The sequence below is a fragment of the Peromyscus californicus genome, unplaced genomic scaffold (genome assembly GCF_007827085.1).
Source record: "Peromyscus californicus insignis strain IS unplaced genomic scaffold, ASM782708v3 Scaffold_8__1_contigs__length_139910024, whole genome shotgun sequence".
NCBI classification, from domain to species: Eukaryota; Metazoa; Chordata; class Mammalia; order Rodentia; family Cricetidae; genus Peromyscus; species Peromyscus californicus.
In genome coordinates this window covers 29,775,565-29,795,134 of record NW_026294606.1, presented here as the reverse complement: position 1 = coordinate 29,795,134, position 19,570 = coordinate 29,775,565, and the positions used below count along the sequence as shown (strand labels likewise).

The window sequence follows — 19,570 nt, the reverse complement described above, 5'->3', positions numbered from 1 at the left end:
TGTCTGAAGGAATGGGAGTCCTGTCCTTTTATCTTCTAGAAAAATACATACACATGTATATAACAAATACTGAACATGATTTCAAGAGTTTCAAAGATCTTTGATTGACTCCCCAACCTCACCCAATAGATGTCTGTCTTCTTTCTCTGCATTTAGTCTGTTTCCCCCCACCAAAGGTTTAAAGACGCCCTTCCTGTCTACCATACTCTATTTTATAGACCTGTATGTTTACTCCTTATACAACTCACAGTCTTGTTCATGAGCCCTGTTTACTTGTTATCCTTAAAAATCATCTGTTTATCCACCGTAGTGAGGGAAGGGCCTTGTCTGCTCCATCCATTATGCTACCCACCTTACTTAAAACTGGGTGGAACCCATAGTGGGGGTACACTCAGCCAATGAAAAGAAAGACTCAAGTCTCTGGAGGCCTCATTCCCCACAGGCTTCTTGGAGGCCTAGTCTCTTCCCTCCCCTGGGCTGTGTTCTATCTAGCAGCTCTGACATATAGCTCTGTCAGATGCTCTCCCAAGGCCTGAAGAAGGAAATCTTAATTCTTCAGTCCAGCTTGAAGAGATTGCTTTCACCTTTCCTCTTTAACTTCTTATACATGTCAATCACGTTAGATAATTCCACAGTTTTGCCAAACTCTCCCTTTTATCGGTGGTTCTGTTTTGTTTTTAACCTGCAGGATTAAACTGGAGTCAAATTGTTCCAGCTCACGTCTCATCCTTCCTGACTGCTGAGGAAGAATGAACAGCTGTCCGCTCACTCCAAGACTGCTACTTTGGGTTGTATTATAGTGACTTGCGTAAGCCATTTATTAATGTAATAATTTTTCATCAAAGTATATAACATATATCTTTTCTACACTTTGAAGACAAGATCTACCCTTATCCAATCCAGTAGAATGTCTGGCATACAGTAGGCATTCAGAAAATGCTTGAATTAATTTAATTACTGCCAAACAATAATTGCCAGAATCCATGGTGTATGAAGGGTGCCGGCCATACTGTCGAACATTTTATATGAATTATCTATTTAATATTCAATCCAATGAAGCAGTTACTACTAGTTGTCCCTAATTTGTAACTGAGACACCTGAGCTGTAAATATATTGACTGTTTTCAATTTACAATTACTTGAAAAATGGTGAACTGGGGACCACGTACTCCCAGCCAACCATTTCTAGAGTATATGTAGCTGGGAATTTTTCTTCTGTCTCCTCTGGAAACAGAAGTTATATGTGCACAAGTGTGTGTGGTGCATGTGCAACATTCATGTATCTGGCTTACTTGGTCTCATCTTCCTTGTTTGATGTCTCTGATTCTGCCTTTTCCTTTTGTCTTAGAACCAATTCCAGGTTCCTAAGAATCACTCTGAGGTTTGTACATCCTCTAAGGTTCTCTTTTGTCCTCTTTGCCACAGCCTAATCTCAAAAGCCTCTCTTTCCGATTATCATCCCTACTCGAATGTTCCTTCCGTGCTTTGATGGCATCAAAATCGCGGCTGTCTTTCCCTTCGTCACAAAATGTGAAAGGCCATAGTTAAGTGTAAGTAGTTAAGTACACAAAAACAGCTAAAACAGTGGTACTGCTCCAATCCCTTGGTTCTGCTTTGGCTCTAGCCCACTGGAGAAGTAAGACAGCAGGCCATCTTTTTCGTAGATTAGACCTAACAGTAGTGTCAGCCATTGGCCAAAGAGAATGCACTTGCCTTCAAGGCCATGCCCAGCATTCAGTTCTTAGGAGTAGTCTCAAGATGGCCTTACTTTAAATCTGTTCCTCTTTAGCTAATACAGAGGGAAACCATTTTTTTTTTTTTTCAAAACAGAACTAGAATAAGGTGAATGTTCTCTGTCTGGTAGTATTTACCATTTTTTTTCTACAAACTACAGCAGAGAAGTTTTGTTATTAATTTACTTATGTGTCTGAGAAGGTCAAAGGACTGCCAGATCCCCTGTAGTTGGAGTTACAGGTTGTTGTGAGCTTCCTGATGTGGGCACTGGGACTAGAACTGAGGTCCTCTTTAAGAACAATGCATGCTCTTAACCACTGAGCCAGAAGGTCTGGATCAGAAGAAATGAGAACAAACCCTGGGCCAGGAACTTAAGAGGGTTCAGTGAGCCCACCTTCACTTGGCCAGGATCTTAAGAGGATTCAGTGAGCCCACCTTACCTTGGCCAGGAACTTAAGAGGGTTCAGTGAGCCCACCTTAGCTTGGCCAGGATCTTAAGAGGGTTCAGTGAGCCCACCTTAGCTTGGCCAGGAACTTAAGAGGGTTCAGTGAGCACACCTTCACTTCTCCTCTTGTGGCAGAGAGGACAATGACAGAAAGATACTATTGTGGAAAGCACCTCAACTTATGTGTCTCTTTATTGCCCTGGGTTACGCAAAGAAATGCCAAGAACATCATTTCTTAGTTATTCTTCAGGGAAGAAGACTTCCATTTCTGCCTATCTCTTAATGCCTTTCATATTTCAATACTCACCTTTCAGGTATGCATGACCTCAGAATATCCTTCAGTAGGATTATGTAAGCATTTTCACAAAGTTGGTCAATATTTTCTAATTAACAATATGCCTTTTCTGTGGTATTTAAATGAGATACTCCATCAGGGGTTAGAGAGATGGCTCAGCAGTTAAGAGCACTGGCTGCCTTTCCAGAGGACCCAGGTTTGATTCCCAGCACCCACGAGGCAGCTCACAACTATCTGTAACTACGGTCCCAGGGGATCTGATGCCCTCTTCTTTGGCATCAGGCATGCATGCCCAGACATGCTTGGAGGCAAAACACCTGTACACAAAAATGTGAACAAATACTTTAAAAATACATATATTCGATCAGTGGGAAACATCTCAAATCACTCACTGGTAGACAGATGATACTTAGCATATGCTTTAGATTAATAACTTGATTTTATCCCTCCCCCATCTGTGCCTTTCATTAGTTGCTGATTCTCTTCTTCCCAACTTAAGGTTTTGTTTTTTTATGATCATTAATCATGAGTATCCTAGCTTTCTTGTGTTTGAATAATTCCTTTTAAAGAAACATGAGTTAAATGTTTTTACTTTGAAGGATTTCTTTTTTCATTTTCTACTTTAAAGTTTTATTTTAAAACTCAATCTTTGCCTGGAGTAGTGATGCATGCCTTTAATCCCAGCACTTGGGAGGCAGAGGCAGGTGGATATCTGTGTTGTTGGAGGTCAGCCTGGTCTACAGAGTGAGTTCCAGGACAGCCAGAGCCACATAGTGAGACCCTTTCTGGAAAAACAAAACAAAACAAACCAAACAAACAAACAACAATATTAACCTTTAGTGTGTGCTTCCTTAACAAAACTATCTGATTTGGGAAGCTACCATTTTATTCCAAAAAATACAAGGAATTTTGTTTCAAATCTACTTATTCCTACTGTAGATGGCAGTGATGTATTTAAAAACATTTCCCCAAACAAGAGAAGCACACACATCGGTGAATCCCGCATCCTATGCCGGTGTTACAGGTGGTGCTTTGAAAACGTTCTCAGTTACGTGTTTCCTGTTTAATTTTGTTCTTACCACTGGACTTGGCCCCTGAGTTTGCGGTTCCTCCTAAGCCTTCTGGTTCTCTGGAGGCCTGTACAGAGCTGTTTTCCTGGCCATCTGGGATGAGCTTACTTTGAGTTTGGGTCTACTTTGCAATACGGACTTACTTTCTGGCGCTAGGACATGCTGGGCTGGGATCCTCTTTCTGGGAGTTGGGGCTCTCCCATCTCAGCTGCTGCGAGCCAAACACTCTCTTTAGGAGGCTTCCTTTGAGAAACTTGGAGATGATCTTCTCTCTCTGAACGTTGCTGAACACTCTGCCTTCTGGGAGCCAGCTGGCCTTGTCAAATGCACAGCTGTGGCTTGCTGGCAGTGCAAGGTGCTCCGGAGACACGGGAGCCCTCTTTGAAACAACAACAAGAAAGAAAGGGAATTGCCTCTTACCTAAGAGCTAGCTGTAAGTGAAGAAAAAGAACCCTGGGTGCTGCCCTGCCCTGCGCTGCTCTGCGCTGTGCTGCGCTGCAGGATCAATTTAGTTAATAAGGCTGGCGGCAGGGCCTAAGCTGCCACTTGGCTGGCATAGCAACTCACCTTCTCCTGCAGCAAGGCAAGGAGGGTACTGGGCACAGCAGAATTCTCTCATCAAATACATGGTTTGAGAAGGTATTGGTCATTGGAGAAAAAGATTGGAAATAAGATTAAAAACACAAGCATTTGTTGCATCTAGTCTCAGAATTGCAGGCTGGGCCCTACCTAGGAGCTTGGACCAAAACCATCAGGTGTAGTCAGCAGTGTATGGCCAGTCTTCCTGTCTCACTGAGCTCTCAGCCCCAAGTTCTTTCCACCACAGTATGCTTGGAAACAAAGCAAACGACGATGGCTCCCACAAGTCCTTCTTATTGTAAAAACATCAAAACCAGGCCAAAAGAAAACGACATTGGATGGTTTGTTTCACAATAAAGTGGACGGCATAGTATTCTAATGTGTATATGGACAGTCCTTTTTCTTTTTGACAGGTTGTAGACCAGGTCGGCCTTGAACTCACAGAGGTCTGCCTGCCTCTGCCTCTGCTTCCTGAGTGCAGGGATTAAAGGCCACCAGGCTCAGCCTATGTACACCTTATCCATTTATCTGTTGATGGACAGCTAGCTAGGCTTAGTCCCCATATGTTGGCTCTTGTTACGGTGCTTTGAAGAACACAGGTATTCAGGTGTCTCTTTGACATAAGAGTCTGATTTCCTTTGGGTTACCTAGAAGTGGGATGGCTGGTTTTGCACCAGTTCTGTTTTTAAAGTTTTGGATGAACCCAGTACTGCTTTTCTCAATGACTATTGTCCTAATTTCCATTTTCACTAACAAAGAAAGGGGATTTTAAAGTTCCCATCTCTGGCCCCTCATCAGCATTTTATATTGTCTTCTGTTTTTAGAGTTTTATTTTATTTTAAAATTTGTATTATTTTATATGGATGAGTGTTTTGCCTGCATGTATGTATGTTCACGACATGTACCTGAAGCCTGCAGAATCTCGAAGGGGGTGTTGGAACTCCTAGAATGGGAATTACAAATGGTTGTAAACTGCCATGTGAGTGCTGAGAACCAAACCTGGGTCCTCTGCTAGAGGAGCAAATGACGTGCTCTTAACTACTTCATCATCTTTCCTGTTTTCTCTTCTTGGTAATAGTCAATTTTTTTTTCAAGGATAACTTTTAACAATCATGACCTATTTCTGGTTTCAGCCAATGTCCATAGCTTCAGTTAACTATGAACATTCCATCAAGTGCTACTTAGAGTAACAACTCAGAGCATATTGTCAGTCAGGCAGAATTGTGCACACCTTTAATCCTAGTACTCATGAGGAAGAGGCAAGCAGATCACTGCAAGTTTGAGGCCATCCTTCCTGGTCTACATATGGAGTTCCAGGCCAGTCAATAAATAAAACATAATGTGCCCATTCTTAAAGTGTTTTCCTATATGAATATGTATCTGCTTTTCCAGTGAAATCCACGGGTTCTGTTTTGTTTTGCTCTTGGGGGACACTGCTTTGGAAATAAGGGAACCCTGGTGTCCTGACTGGCTGGTGGATTTAAAATCAAGGGGGGCAACTTTAACCATGCTGCTATTTGCATTTTGTCGCAAACTGAGGAATGGTTCTTGGTTGCTTCTCAACTGTTCCAGCTGGTCTATGAAGTTTGGGGCTTTATTGTTATTTGGTACTTGTGTTATCCTCTGCTCCTTGGTCTACAGTGGAGAAAAACTAGTACTAAAGAGGTTTATTTGTTTCCTTTGGCAATCTGGAAAAAAAAAAGAGTAAAAAGCAGACAGTCCCCTTACCTGTATTAATCTGGACATCTCCTTAGTTTAGGACCATAGAGCTCTTCCTCGTGTCTACAGGGGCAGTGCTGATGTAACCACTCTCTTTGGGACCTCCTAGGTCTATGGAGTCTTAATTATGCACACACCAGGTACAAGGCCTCTAGAATGGTAAGACAGCAGGGGCTATGTGCACACCAATTGGTTTCCTTTTAGGAAAAACTCGCTTTTTCTCCTCAGAACTCATCCATATCCAGACAGGGAACTGGAATTTCTGTGGAAAATCTCTGAATTATTTGACAGGATACCTTCCATGGGCGGCTTTTCTCTGCTTTGAAGATGCAGAACAAACTCTGAGAGTTCCAGGCCAATAACCTGGGCCATTATGACACTCAGAATGCAAAGCAGGGGCCAGAAAGCGGGTTCCACCATCTCCTCCTGGAGATGGCAGCAAACTGAGGCAGGTACAGTCGCGCGACACACTGGCACGTTTCATATGCTCTATTTGCTTTTCTCTGTAACTTAACAAGCCATCATGGGAACAGCCAACAACAGTTCATCAGCCATAAACCTCTTTGAGGAGAAGATGAAAAATTATACCCAGCCTGATGTCCTGTGTCACACGTTTGACCTCCTCTCTAACCTTCACAAGTTGCTCCCAAATAATATGGTGGAAGTGCTTCATTCCTACAGAAGTGAAGACGACAAAATTAAATGTAAGTGGGTGGAGGGCAGATGAGAATGTTTATGTTTTCGTGCTGGCGTGAGCCTCTTCTTTCAGCTGTGGGCATTAACTTTGTCACATTGCCTGTGACGTCAGTTCATGAGACTCATGCCACATCGTGGCTCCATAAGTCTGTGTTCTCAGAATGGACTGTGAATTTGCCCATGGGTAGAGATCATTATCTATCTCTTCTTTGTGTAGTCTTTCATGAGCCAAGGTAAGTTACCACTCATCTCTAGGCATAACACACCCACGGGAAGATGGAAACGAGCCGTGTACAAATGTACACAAGTTACAGATTAAGATGTAATCTCTGATTTGGAGATCAGTGGGAGAACTTTCAAGGCGAGGGTCAGATTAGACACTTCACTCCTTTTATTTGACTCTCTACCGCTCCCTTCTCCTTCTGCCAGGAAGAGCTTGGTTATTTCCCCTGAAAGTAATTTTTAAATATTTTTTTTTAGTGGTTAGTATTACTATTTTGAGATGGAGTCTTGATAGGTTGCCCACACTGGTCTGAAATTTCTGGGCTCAAGCCATCTTCTTGCTTCAGTCTCCTGGGTAGCTGAGACCATAGGCATGTGCCATTCCTTATAGTGAGTAGTCGCTAGTTTTTGCAGTTTGGAGTGGTCTGGTGGTCCTAAAATTGGGTCAGGATGGTGGAGAATTTGATTTGTGAACTTAATGGACCCCAACCTTGAATTATTTGTGATTAACTGCAAGATACCGGTAGATGGCAGCCACCTGTACCAATAAACTTAGAAGACAAAATTGAAGCTTCCACACCAGTTAAAACAAAGGTGGCAGCTGGTACAAAGACTTTTAAACTGTTGGGACAAAGTTGGTTATAGTCAAGTTAATCTCTGCTTCCTAATGCAGAGTGTTATGAACAAACCCATACATCCAGGTTATAGTACGTATTACATCGTGAGCACACACAGAATTTAAGCAGCTTCGTATAAAACTGCACAAATCAGCTACTCTGTCACTCTGCCCCTGCCTTAGCTTTTCCTTTGGATCCATTCTACTGACATTTGTTGCTAACTTTAGGTGAATTACAAGCAAATTGCTTCACTTTGGGGAGTTATACTGCGAATGAAATATCAAGTCTAATATCAGCACTCTAAAGTCCCTCTCAGCATGTTGAAATTCTTTCCGCCCACTCTGCTCTGGTGTGTTGAGACTGAGAAGCCAGGGGAAGGCGTGGTGGTGTGCTGAGTTTCTGTCTCCGCTCTTCCCTCGGGTAAAGAGGAACTGCTAATGCGAAGGGCAGGCATATGTAAGAGGTTCTGGATTTTTCTGTATATTATAGTCTGTGGATTTAAAGTCCTCCATAGGTTGATGATTTGAATGCTTGGCCCCAGATGGTGGTACTATTTTGAGTGACTCCAGAGACTTAGCAAGTGGAATCAAATTGGAAGAAATAGGTAACTTGGGGACACATTATTGCTGGCAACTTTCTGTTGTGCTTTTTGGTTCCTGGTTAGCAATGAAGGGGACAGCTCTCTTATGTCACTTGTTCCTACAGTCATGATATTCTGCCCAAGCTTGTGGGATCAAGTGACCATGTCGAACCCTCTAAGCCATGTGCCCAAACAATCCTTCCTTCTTCAGTTGTGTGTGTCTGCCAGTTCTGATAACAGGCTGTGAACCTCTGGAATCGCCTCACCCTCATTCGAGCATCCTACCTGCTGCTGACCACTCAGAGAGTTCCAGCAGTAAGAGACCAAGGTCCAAATCCCAAGTCTCAGTTGTTCGATCTCCAAACGCAGAATGGTTCTTAGGCAAAGTATCAGGAAGATGGCGTTCCAAATTAAGAGCAAGACAATAATCTCTACTTATTCCATTTCCTCTGAGAAGTTTCAAAATGCATAATAAAAATAAGAATTGTATTTTAACTTACTATTAGTTTACAAACTTTACATAAGGAACCAACAATATTTACAGTGGTCTTAGCACACTTAATGCATGCATTTATAGCCAGTGCATCTCTTAGACTAAGATTTAAGAAATATTGCTTAGAGAAAGGGACGGCAGGGCTGAGAAGGAATTACTAGATTGTACACACACAGTTGGGGGGGTATACCTAACACATGTGAAGGGTTCCATCCTCAGCACCAGGTACACGTACAAAGACCTGAAAGAATCTTGCTATGCAGAGGTTGGAAATAAACACTGAATTATGTTAATATTTATTATACCACCAGGTGAGAATTCCGAATTCTCGGGCTTGGAAAAGATCTTAGCAAGACATCAGTTGCCGAAAGAGGTTAGTCTGACTCCAAAGCCCAGCAAAATGCCCTCATGGAAAAGGAAAACTATCAACAACATAAGCGGCAACTGGAGGAAATGTCACATGTGGAAGAAAAACACATACGAGCCACCCATGTGCACGATCGTTGTTAGGTAGGTTCTTGGACTTTTCATCTCATGCTCATGTTAAAGAAACACAGAATGGTCACAAACAGAAACTCTTCACTGCACTGCCCCTTCTGCTCGCCCCCCCCCCCCCCCCCCCCCCCCCCCCCCCCGCCCCCCCGGCAAAAAACGATGACTTAATGTGGTCTTTGTGAAACATGGAGAACATGGAAACAGGCCTTGTCTTGTATAAGAGCACACAGCCTTTACTTCACACACCCCAAGTTACTGAAGAAGCCTTCAGTGCAGGAAAATCTATGGAGATGAGAAGGGTGGTGTGTCACCTCTACCTACCGCCTTCTAGTCTAGTGAGCAGAGATCTGCAGGGCTGAAAGAGGATTGTTAGAGAAGGAACCATCCACTAAGTACCATCATTAGCATGAGCAAGGACTTTGGCTTTATCCCTAGTCTGCCAGATTTTTACACTGAGAAAGGAAGAGAGATTGCAAGGATGGACAAAATAGATTCAAGTATTCTCTGGACCTCTCTGGAGACCTGCTGGGGAGCTTTTGTAGTGAACACAAGTGAGGAATAGCTGGCTTCAGGCTAGATGAGAAAGGGGATGGGGTGCTCCGAGTCTTAAGCTTTGGTTACTCAGCAAACTACCTTATTTTGTACATTTCCCTGTGCATGTCAGATGGCATGTTTCCATTTGCTGCTTTCCTATCGCTGACTATTACTACAAAATGACACCCATGCTTTGCACATTGTAGATATTCCAAGAGTGTTAGCGGGTTGACAGGATAAAAGCAGAGCCCTCTCTGATCTTAAGATGATAACATACAGAGGTCTAGCTCATGAAATTGCCTGGACTAGACACTTCCTCTGGGCTCTTCATCCTAGTTAACAACCTCCTTGTCTACCCCTCCCCTAGTGTCTCCAGTGTCAGACCTTGCCAGCTGGATTTAAAAACCCATAGCTTGTGAAATTGTGTCTCCTAGTAATATCAGATGCTATGCCCATAAAGTCTCACCAACATGGCTGCCCAAATGTGAGCTGAACAAGGATGACCCAAGTGGACATGCCGAAGTGGACAGAGAAAAGCATACAAGGCCTCAACCCTATGCAAAGAACTACAGGCAACCGAGGGAAGCTGGGAGTGGGAGAGGTGGCCTTCTCCGGGGAAGAGCACACCAATTGGTTGTCCAATGCCAAATGGTCAGCCCTGAAGACATACATACGAGTAACATTATACAGACGGAGCAGGTTACATTGAGGAATATGTATGTGCATACATTTACATATGTGTATGCAATAACAATTAGTGAAAAAAGAGATCGTGAGTTTAAAGGAGAGTGGGAAGAGGTAGATAGGAGGGTTTGGAGGAAGGAAAAGCAAGAGAGAAATAATGTAATTTATTAAATTATAATCTCAAAAAAACCCAAAAAACAAAAAACCAAGCCCCATAGCTAAAGAAAGCAAAGTTATGTTATAAGGGGACAGCAATCATTAGAACCGTAGCATTTTCAGGATAATAAAGTGACACTGAATTTTTATTTTTATTTTTATTTTTATTTTTATTTTTATTTTTATTTATTTATTTATTTATTTATTTATTTATTTAGTTAGTTAGTTAGTTAGTTAGTTAGTTAGTTAGTTTTTCGAGACAGGGTTTCTCTGTGTAGCTTTGCACCTTTCCTGGAACTCACTCTGTAGCCCAGGCTGGGCTCGAACTCATGGACATCTGCCTAGCTCTGCCTCCCCAGTGCTGGGATTAAAGGCATACGCCACCATGGCCCAGCGACACTGAATTTTTAAAGGGTGAAAGTTATTTTAAGATATTCAAATTAAGATTATGTGACTGTGTTTGGAGGCCTATCTTTTAAATCAAATTTCAACATCATAGAAGGCTGTTTGGAGTATGACGCCTTCAAATAGACTGACCTATCTTATTTAACATTCTAGCATGGCCTATGAAAATACAGCTTTAATATCAGCACCCAAGGGTGGACACCTATCTTCACACATTTCCTTCTACAAACATACATCTGCTCTCTGTAACAGTGCAGTCTGTTTTGTTCATTTGTGAGTTTGGTTTGTTTGTTTAGGGTCTCTGAGAAGCAAGGGCTCATATAGAAATAAGAGCACAGAAGATCAGCTGGTGACAGGAAACTTCAAAGGGGACGTGAGGGTAGCATTGGTGATAGGGTACATCAAAGGGGGCGTGAGGGCAGCATTGGGAGAAGTAGAAAAAGAACCTGCTGGGATGCAAATTAACTTACAAGGGATCCAAGAAAGCCTTCCAAGTGGTGGGGACTGCTTCACAAGGATTCAATCCTGAATCATTTTCTGGCTGCCATGACTCTGGATGCCAGAGGGAATCTGTTGTATTGCCCGTGATTCTTGCCCTGTCTCTAGTAACATGACCATCTAGACACAACTCTATCATTCTTACTCTCTTGTGACTTAACTGGTACCCCTGAGAGCACCTGTTCTTGAAGGCAAGCCTAGATGTCCCTGAAGAATAATATTGAGAAGAACAACATCCTTGTCTAAATGTTGCCTGTAACACTGTTGACTCTCCTGCCCTTGCTCATCTGTAAAATGAGATTGGTAAGATCTCACGTGGTGGCCCTATGCTGGGAAAAAATGGCAGGTATAACTTGCAGTGAGAATGTGTACTTTAATGTGTGTAAATTTTAGACTGAGCCAACTATGGGAACCTTGAACTTAACACTGGCAAATGTGTTTAGTGTTTAGAATCTGTATCTCATTTGCACAGAGAGGGCAAGACCTTTCCCTAACAAGGACTTAATCCATTTTCTATTGCTATTGCAGAGTACTTGAGATTGGGTAACTTATAAAGAAAAGAACTCCACTTAGGCTCATGGTTCTAGATGATAGAAAGTCCAAGACAAGACCCTTACTTCTGGTAAGGGCCCAGAACTGCTTTAAAGCATGGCAGATGTTAGAAGGGCAAGTAGGGAATATGGAAGAGAGGAAGAGAGCAAGCAGGGTGGGTAGTCTTTCTTTGAAACAACCTCTTATTTGTGTGTGTGTTCCTGTGTGTGTTAATCAGAGGCCAATGTCACTCACTCTCTGGCTCATTTTTGATATAGAGTCTCTCACAAACCTGTAACTCACTACGTTAGCTAGACGGGCTGGCCAGTGAGTCCAGGGACCTGCCTGTCTCCACCTCCCCAGCACTGGGATTATAGGTGTTTGCCACACTCAGCTTTTATGTGGGTGCTAGGGATTGAACTTGGGTCTCCATGCTTGCACAGCAAAGGCTTTATTGATGGAGACATCTTCCCAACCTGTAATGAAACTGATTTCGTCCTGTTAGAATGAGAGTTAACACAGTCCCATCAGATGGTTATTAATCCCTCTTATTGAAGCCCCCACCACCATGGCATGGAGAATCAAGGTTCTAATTTATGAATTTCTGGGGAACACAGTCAAGCCATAGCACACAGCGATGGTAGTCACGGGGTCAGATGCTACATCACATTGGCTTTTGACAAAAATTCTTCCATTCTGTTCTGTAAATAAATCAGTAGTTCCCAAAGCCATCCCATGCTGAAAACCAGATTTTCCAAGCATCTAGAGTCACAGATGGTGGTGTATTATCCCTGTTGGAGAACTTGGCAGGATGCCAGACCCCACTTTTTATAATATTGTAAATCCTTTCTGGAAACTGCATGCAAATTATAATTGTAAACTGCATTCATTGGCTCAATATATCATATTCATGGACTCTGGGGCTCATTTTTCTTTTTCTGTTGGGAAGTGTGGCAAAGCAGTCTTGAACAGAAGATGGCTGAATGATCCACACAGGGACTTTAGTTTAGATTTCGAAGTATTTTTTGTTATTAAAACAACACAGTAATAAGCAGAGACAGGAGCCTGGTAGCAGTCAGTAGGATTGATTCTGCTCCGCCTCTGCTGTAGACATTTGTAGTTAAACTTCCATGCCCAGAAAGGCCATGGGCACCCCATCCACATGTCGTATTTACTGTGTTGTACTGTAAGGACATGATTGTTTGCCACCCCACCTATGCTCTCCACCTGGTTGCTGGGTAGGCATTCAAGAAAAGTATTTATGTTTTTACTACAAATGGACTCAAGACAAAGAAAAAATGAAAGTGATGAAGTGTAGTCAAATGAAAGGTTCCCATGTCTGTTTACTTCTCTTGTTTAGTAGTTGTCCCTCCAAATGAGGCAGGACCCGTAGGCCACTCAGAGCAGTGAAAGCTCTAGGCAGAACCCCGGGTCCAGGTGAATGTCTTCCAACAACTCTGCTGATATAGTAGAGCCAGGATTAGGGTCAAACCTGAATGGGTTGCATTTACCATCTACTCGATTCATCAATGTTGATTCATCAAGGTCCCTGAGTTCATCTACACAAAGAGACCTCACTTTCAGGCTACCTGATGGTTATTAGTTATTTGAGATACAGTCTTACTATGCTGCCCAGGCTAGCCTCAAACGCCTGGCCTCAACAATCCTCCTTTCTCAGCATCCCAAGGGAGACTATAGGAGTTACAGGATGATTAAATATACACATCAGCTTGGCGGGTCTATGGTACCAGTCATTTGAACACCTGTCCATGTATTGTTATGACAATATTTTTCAGATGAGATTTATATTTCAATCAGTAGTCTCTGAGTAAAATAGATAGATGGCCTTCCATAGTGTGATAGACCTGTCAATCAGTCAGTTTAAAACATGAATAGAAAAGGCTAAGATTCCATAAAAGGTAAGGAGTTCTAGCCTCAAGTTAACCTTTGGTTCCTTGACTGCAAGGCAAACTCCCACTGGATTTTCTAGCATGCTCAATAATACCCCGTGTCAGTCCCAATAATCTCACAAACCAATTCCATTCTCATTTGTGGTCATTTGCTGCTAAACCCTCTGGATACATTCTGAGAAATGCAGTGGGTTGCAGGTAATCAATCTCATTATTGTGCAAACACCACAGTTACACAAAGCTAGATGGTGTGTCAACCTCTAGGTGTGGCCGCTTGATGCAATTAAAGAGGTGGTAGCAAATGAATCACAGTCAGCATACAAGTGCCTACTACACACTCATGTTTATCGTAGAATGATTCATAGTGGCCAGGGTGCATCCATGGATGAAAGTGTGAAAGTGTGTTGACTATTTACAATAGACTTTTACTCAGTTGTAAAGGTTGAAATTACATTGTTTGCAGTTACGTGAATGGAACTGGGGATCATCATGTTAAGCAATATAAGCCAGATGCCAAAACACATGAATTTTATGTTGTTCTGTTGCTGTGATAAAACATTCTGACAACAAGCAACTTGGGAAGGGAAGGGTTTATTTGACTTATACTTCCAGGTCATTATCAGTCACTGAGTGAGGTCAGGCAGGAATTCAAGGCAGAAATCTAGAGACAAAAATTATAGAGATACGCAGCTTACTGTCTTGATCTCTGGTTTGCTCCCTCTCAGGCTCATATTTAGGGACCATTCTTATAAAGACCAGGTCTATCAGCCTAAGGAACGATGCTGCCCACAGTGGCCTGTACCCTCCTACATCAGTAATAAGACAACGGCCCATAGACATGCCCACAGGCCAGTCTGATCTAGATGATTGAGGTTCTCTCTTCCCAGGTGATTCTAAGTTGTGTCAAGTTGAGTAGACAATAAAACTAACCAGCACACATATTTTCTTTTATATGTGAAACAGGCCAGGAAGAGGCACAAAAGTAAAAGGGGGACTATAATGATTATAAAGAATCTAAGGCAGGGGATTAAAAAAAAGACATAAAGGAGGTGAATATTGCCAGGTGTGGTGGCGCACATCTTTATTCCCATTACTTGGGAGACAGAGGCAGGTGAATCTCTGTGAGTCTGAGAACAGCTTGGTCTACATAGCAAGTTCCAGGGAAGTCAGGGTTACATAGTGAGAGCCTGTCTCAAAAGACAAAAAGAAAGTGAACATGATCAAAGTGATTATATGCTCATATGAAAATACCACAAAGTAGTTACTATACTTAGTATGCAATTAATTAAGCACCCTACCCAGAAAGACATGGTAAACACAATATTATGAGGCTGCTACTGGTGTTACATAGCAGCAGATCTACAATAATGCTTTTTAGTAAGTAGAAGTACACTCTAGCATAATGATAAAAGTATAGTATTGTAAATACATAAACTAACAACATATCATTGTGAGATTTTATGTACTGCACATAATTTTATGTGCTGTGTATCACTGGTTGCAGAGTAGGTTTGTTGACACCTTAACACAAACTCATGGTGCTTTTCATTACAACTTTAGAATGGTTAAAAAAAAAATCTCCACTAGTTTGGCTATTTGTCCCTGTGCTTTTTCCAATCTTGGTCTCAACAATTCTCGCTCATACAATCCCTCCTCTTTCTCGACGATTGGACTCCTGGAGCTCCACCTGGGGCCTGGCCGTGGATCTCTGCACCCACTTCCTTCAGTGGTTGGAAGAGAGTTCTACCATGACAGTTAGGGTGTTTGGCCATCTGATCACCAGAGTAGGTCAGTTCGGGCTTTCTCTCGACCATTGCCAGTAGTCTTCTGGATAAGTGAGACAGTTGATTAGCTTGAACTGTTTGGGAGGCCCACAGGCAGTGGGACCAGGACCTGTCCTTAGTGCATGAGCTGGCTGTTTGGAACCTGGGGCCTATGCAGGGACACTTTGCTCAGCCTGGGTGAAGGAAGGAGGGGACTGGACCTGCCTCGACTGAATCTACCAGGCTGAGCTGAATCCCCAGGGGAGTCCTTGTCCTGGAGGAGATGGGAATGGGGAGGGGAGGCTGGGGGGAGGGTGGGAGGAGGGAGGACAGGGGAATCCCTGACTGATATGTAAAATTAAATTAAATTATAAAATAAAAAAATAAATTAATTTTAAAAAATCTCACTTGGAACTTTTCAGTTCCATAGTGATCTTAGCATCATTGTACCTGCAATCCATCATGGACTGTTATTAACTGATGACTGTGTGTATCCAGGTACTAGATACAGATATAGATGGATGCCATTCTCTATTTCTATAGGAAACCCTATCCCAGTCTATAAACTCAGCATTTGTATAGTTACAACTGTGCTTAAGTGGAGTTAATTTTATAATCTAAGAAGAATGGTCTCACCAAGGAAATTAACAGATTAAGCAGAATTGTCTAATGAGTGGGAACTGAGCATTGCTTGAATAAAGAAGGCAAGAATTTGTTACCATGCTGTCTTTGTCTCACTGTAAATAGTTCCCAGGTATGATGCTGGGATGAGGAGTAGCTAAAGCCCTGGTAGACTGTTACAAGAGTTGGGGTCTGGGTCATGTGTTCGTAAGTTCTTGGCCTCTTATTCAATAAATTGAAATAAAGGCTCACATAGATTTTATTCAGAGAAAAGCTATAGAATAGGTTGGAACACACTGCAAAAAAGCAGTACACACACACACAAAGAGCAACAGGCCACGAGTGAAGAGTCAAGAGGAGGTAGGGAGACAGTTCGGTGCAACATGGCTAAGTAGCGGGTGTTGGGTCAAACTTCAGGAGCCTGATGCCAGATAGTTTATTTTAGGCATATTTAAGCATAGCACAATATGGAAAAACGTTTTCCAGAGATAATTATTGCAATCCTATGTGCACAACAAAGCTTAAGACATGACTACATAGAAACTCTTCATAAAGTACAAGTGACATCTTCCATAAAGATAAGTTCTATAAATTGACTGAGATAATCAGGCTCAAGATAAAGGTCTAGGGAGGATCTGGTGTGGCCTAAGCCACAGGATGTCACAAGGGTCACCAGGCATTAGATATGTCAACTCCCAGCCTCTGGGCAGAAAACAGATTATACACCTCTCCCTTTGAAAAGACAACCCTGTGTGTTTAACATTCCTGGTTCCTGTAGTAATCGTCTAGGGTTGAGATCTGCTGAGCTCTCCCCTTCCATGTTAGCATGTCTATGGTGGTGTCCTTGTTCAGATGTTTAGGCAGACACTTTGGTGAAACTTCATGGGTGTATGTATCTTCTGACATTTTAAGGAGAGACAACCTCATAGCAAATTCCCTGATTCTCTGGTTCTTACAATCTTTCTGCCCCCTCTTCTGAAATGACCTTGAGCCTTAGGTGCAGGAGTTGTGTTGTAGATGTATCCATTGGGACTGTGTTCCACAACACGGCATTTTTATCAGTTGTGATTTTCTGTAATGGTCTCCATCCAAAATATTTTAAAAAGCAAAATACTCCATGCCAATTTTGTGGGCTTCAAATAGCTCATCAAAGGCCTTGCCAAGTTAGAAGGTTAGGCAGCTTACAGGTGCCTCACAAAACACCACACTGAAGAATGAGGTTTGTAAAGTCAATGAGGAACATTGCTTTTCTGGTGAAATGACCCACTGTCCCCTTGTTGTCCCTTTCTGTGTAGGTATGTGTTGGAGAAGTGACAATGAATATTCTTATTTGTTTTCCTCACATTTCCCCCCTTGCCAGGTGGGCAAAAAAGAACTTGCAACCCTCAGAGGACCTCAAGTCGGTGATGCAAAGACTGTCCGCACTAGGCCCAATTAGCTCAGTCACTCCTTGTGGACGACAAAGTGCTGTCGTGGTGTACAAAGATACGACCTCGGCTTGTAAGGCTGTGAGTGCTTTTCAGAAAATATCTGCAGGCACAATGTTCCAGTGCTCATGGCAGCATCGATTCATGTCAAAAAGGGTAAGACTTTCTACTGCCAAAAACCTGATTTAATTTTAAAATAATTTAAAAATTTTTTGAAATTATAATTACGTAATTTCCCCCCTTCCTCCATCCAATCCCTGCCTTGCACTGCTCCTCATCTCTCTCAAATTTGTGACTTCTTTCTTTACTTGTTCTCACACACACCCACACACTCTCTCAGTGTATGTGTGTGTGTGGTGTGTGAATGTATAAATACCACCTGCTCAGTCTGTATTATGTTACCTGTATGTGTATGATATCAGGGCTGACCACTTGATAATGGATAGCCAATTGGAAAGGGAAGACCATTTCTTCTCCCACTCTCAACACTCCCCAGCTGCCTATAGTCCTGTCCAGGGATGAGGCTCCATAAGCTTTTCCCTTCTACCTTAGCATGTCCATTGGTGCTCATGTCTCATTTAGGCAGCCTGGCTGATGAGACTTCCTGGGTGTAGCTTCTCTGACTACTACTAGGAGGCACAATCTCACAACAAACTTCCTTTTCTTCTGCCTTTTACAATCTTTCCATCCCCTCTTCTGCAACTCTCCCTGAGCTTTAAGTACAGAAATTGTTTTGAGGATGCTCATGTCAGCAATGGGGAGTATTACCTACTGAGTACCACATAACCTCTTGTCCTCTGCATTTTGATCAGCGGTGGTTTTCTGTGATGGTGTCTGTTGCAAAGACAACTTTCTTTGATGAGGGGTGAGAGCTCCACGTATCTATGAGTGTAAGGGTAAATATTTAGAATGTTCTCAGGAGTTATATTGGTTAGTAAGCTGGCCGTTGTAGGTTCACCTTCAATGTCTATGACTGCACTAGCCCTGGGTAGATGGCTAGGTTTCCAGTACCAGGCATGGTTTTCCTCTTGTTGAGTGGACCCTATGTCCAATCAGAGAGCTGTTAATTACTGCCAGGTATCTCTACAACTACTGTACTCTTAGTGTTATCCTGCCATGCCAGTCATTATTATGGTTCATAGGCATCACAGCTGGGTAGGAATACTGTTTGCTTACCTCTCTTGAAAGCTTTCATGGCACCTTTTGGTGCCATGATCGCTGGTCCTCAGGGAGGCAGCCTTCAGGTCACATGCAGCTTGCATCCTCTGTGCCCTGTGTCTGAAGTGCATGGTGTCTTCGGCAATAGGGACTCCCCCTCCACTTCTGGGAAACTACTGAGGGCAACCGCAATAGTGTATATATAATGTTTTGCGAGTCTCTTGGACCTCTCAAAAGGAGGTCCCTCATGCTTGCTTTTGGGGGTTTTGTCAAATAGTTTATGGCTCTTTGGTGGAGCAAGCATTGCCAGCTCAAACAGGAAAATTTCACTTAAACTATGTATCTATACCTAGACTTACAGGTATTATAGGTATTTTTAGGTAGCCACATAATAGTATGATTCCTTATGACTTTCTCAGATATCCTTTGCTATTTTACTCTCCTCTCTCCTTCTTTGGTATTTATCTTCCTCTCCCTCCTTAATTAAAGACTCCTGTCTTTTCATTCCCCCATTCAAATCACTTGTACCCTAATATGATCCCATTGTTCCCCCAATGGTCCCCTTTTACTTTCCTGGTCTCTGTCGTTACTCTAGGCTATATACTCACAGCTGAAGTCTTGGAGCTAGGAACTACAGATTAGAGAGAACATAGGATGTTTGTCTCTCTAGGTCTGTTTTTACCTCACTAAATGACCTTTTCTAGTTCCATTAATTTGCCTAAAAAGTTCATGATTTCATTTTTTCTTTATGGATGAATAGTATTCCATAGCATGTGTGTACCACATTTTCATTATCCACTGCTAGTTAAAAGACATTTAGATTGTTTTGTGACTTCAATGAGAATGGCTCCGAAGGGCTCATGTATTTGAATAACTGGTTCACATTTGGTAGAACTGTTTTGGAAGATTAGGAAGTGTGGCCTTGTTGGAGGATGGG

General features: G+C 42.5%; 1 protein-coding gene across 1 annotated transcript; it reads left to right on the top strand.

Moving 5' to 3' along the window:
- Positions 1-6,366: 6,366 nt before the first annotated feature.
- LOC128103838 (uncharacterized protein C6orf201 homolog) lies at positions 6,367-17,664 on the top strand. Its single transcript, XM_052728483.1, has 3 exons — positions 6,367-6,547; positions 8,763-8,961; positions 17,409-17,664. Exons 1-3 carry the CDS (start codon positions 6,367-6,369, stop codon positions 17,662-17,664), a joined length of 636 nt encoding a protein of 211 aa, XP_052584443.1.
- The last annotated feature ends 1,906 nt before the right edge of the window (positions 17,665-19,570 follow it).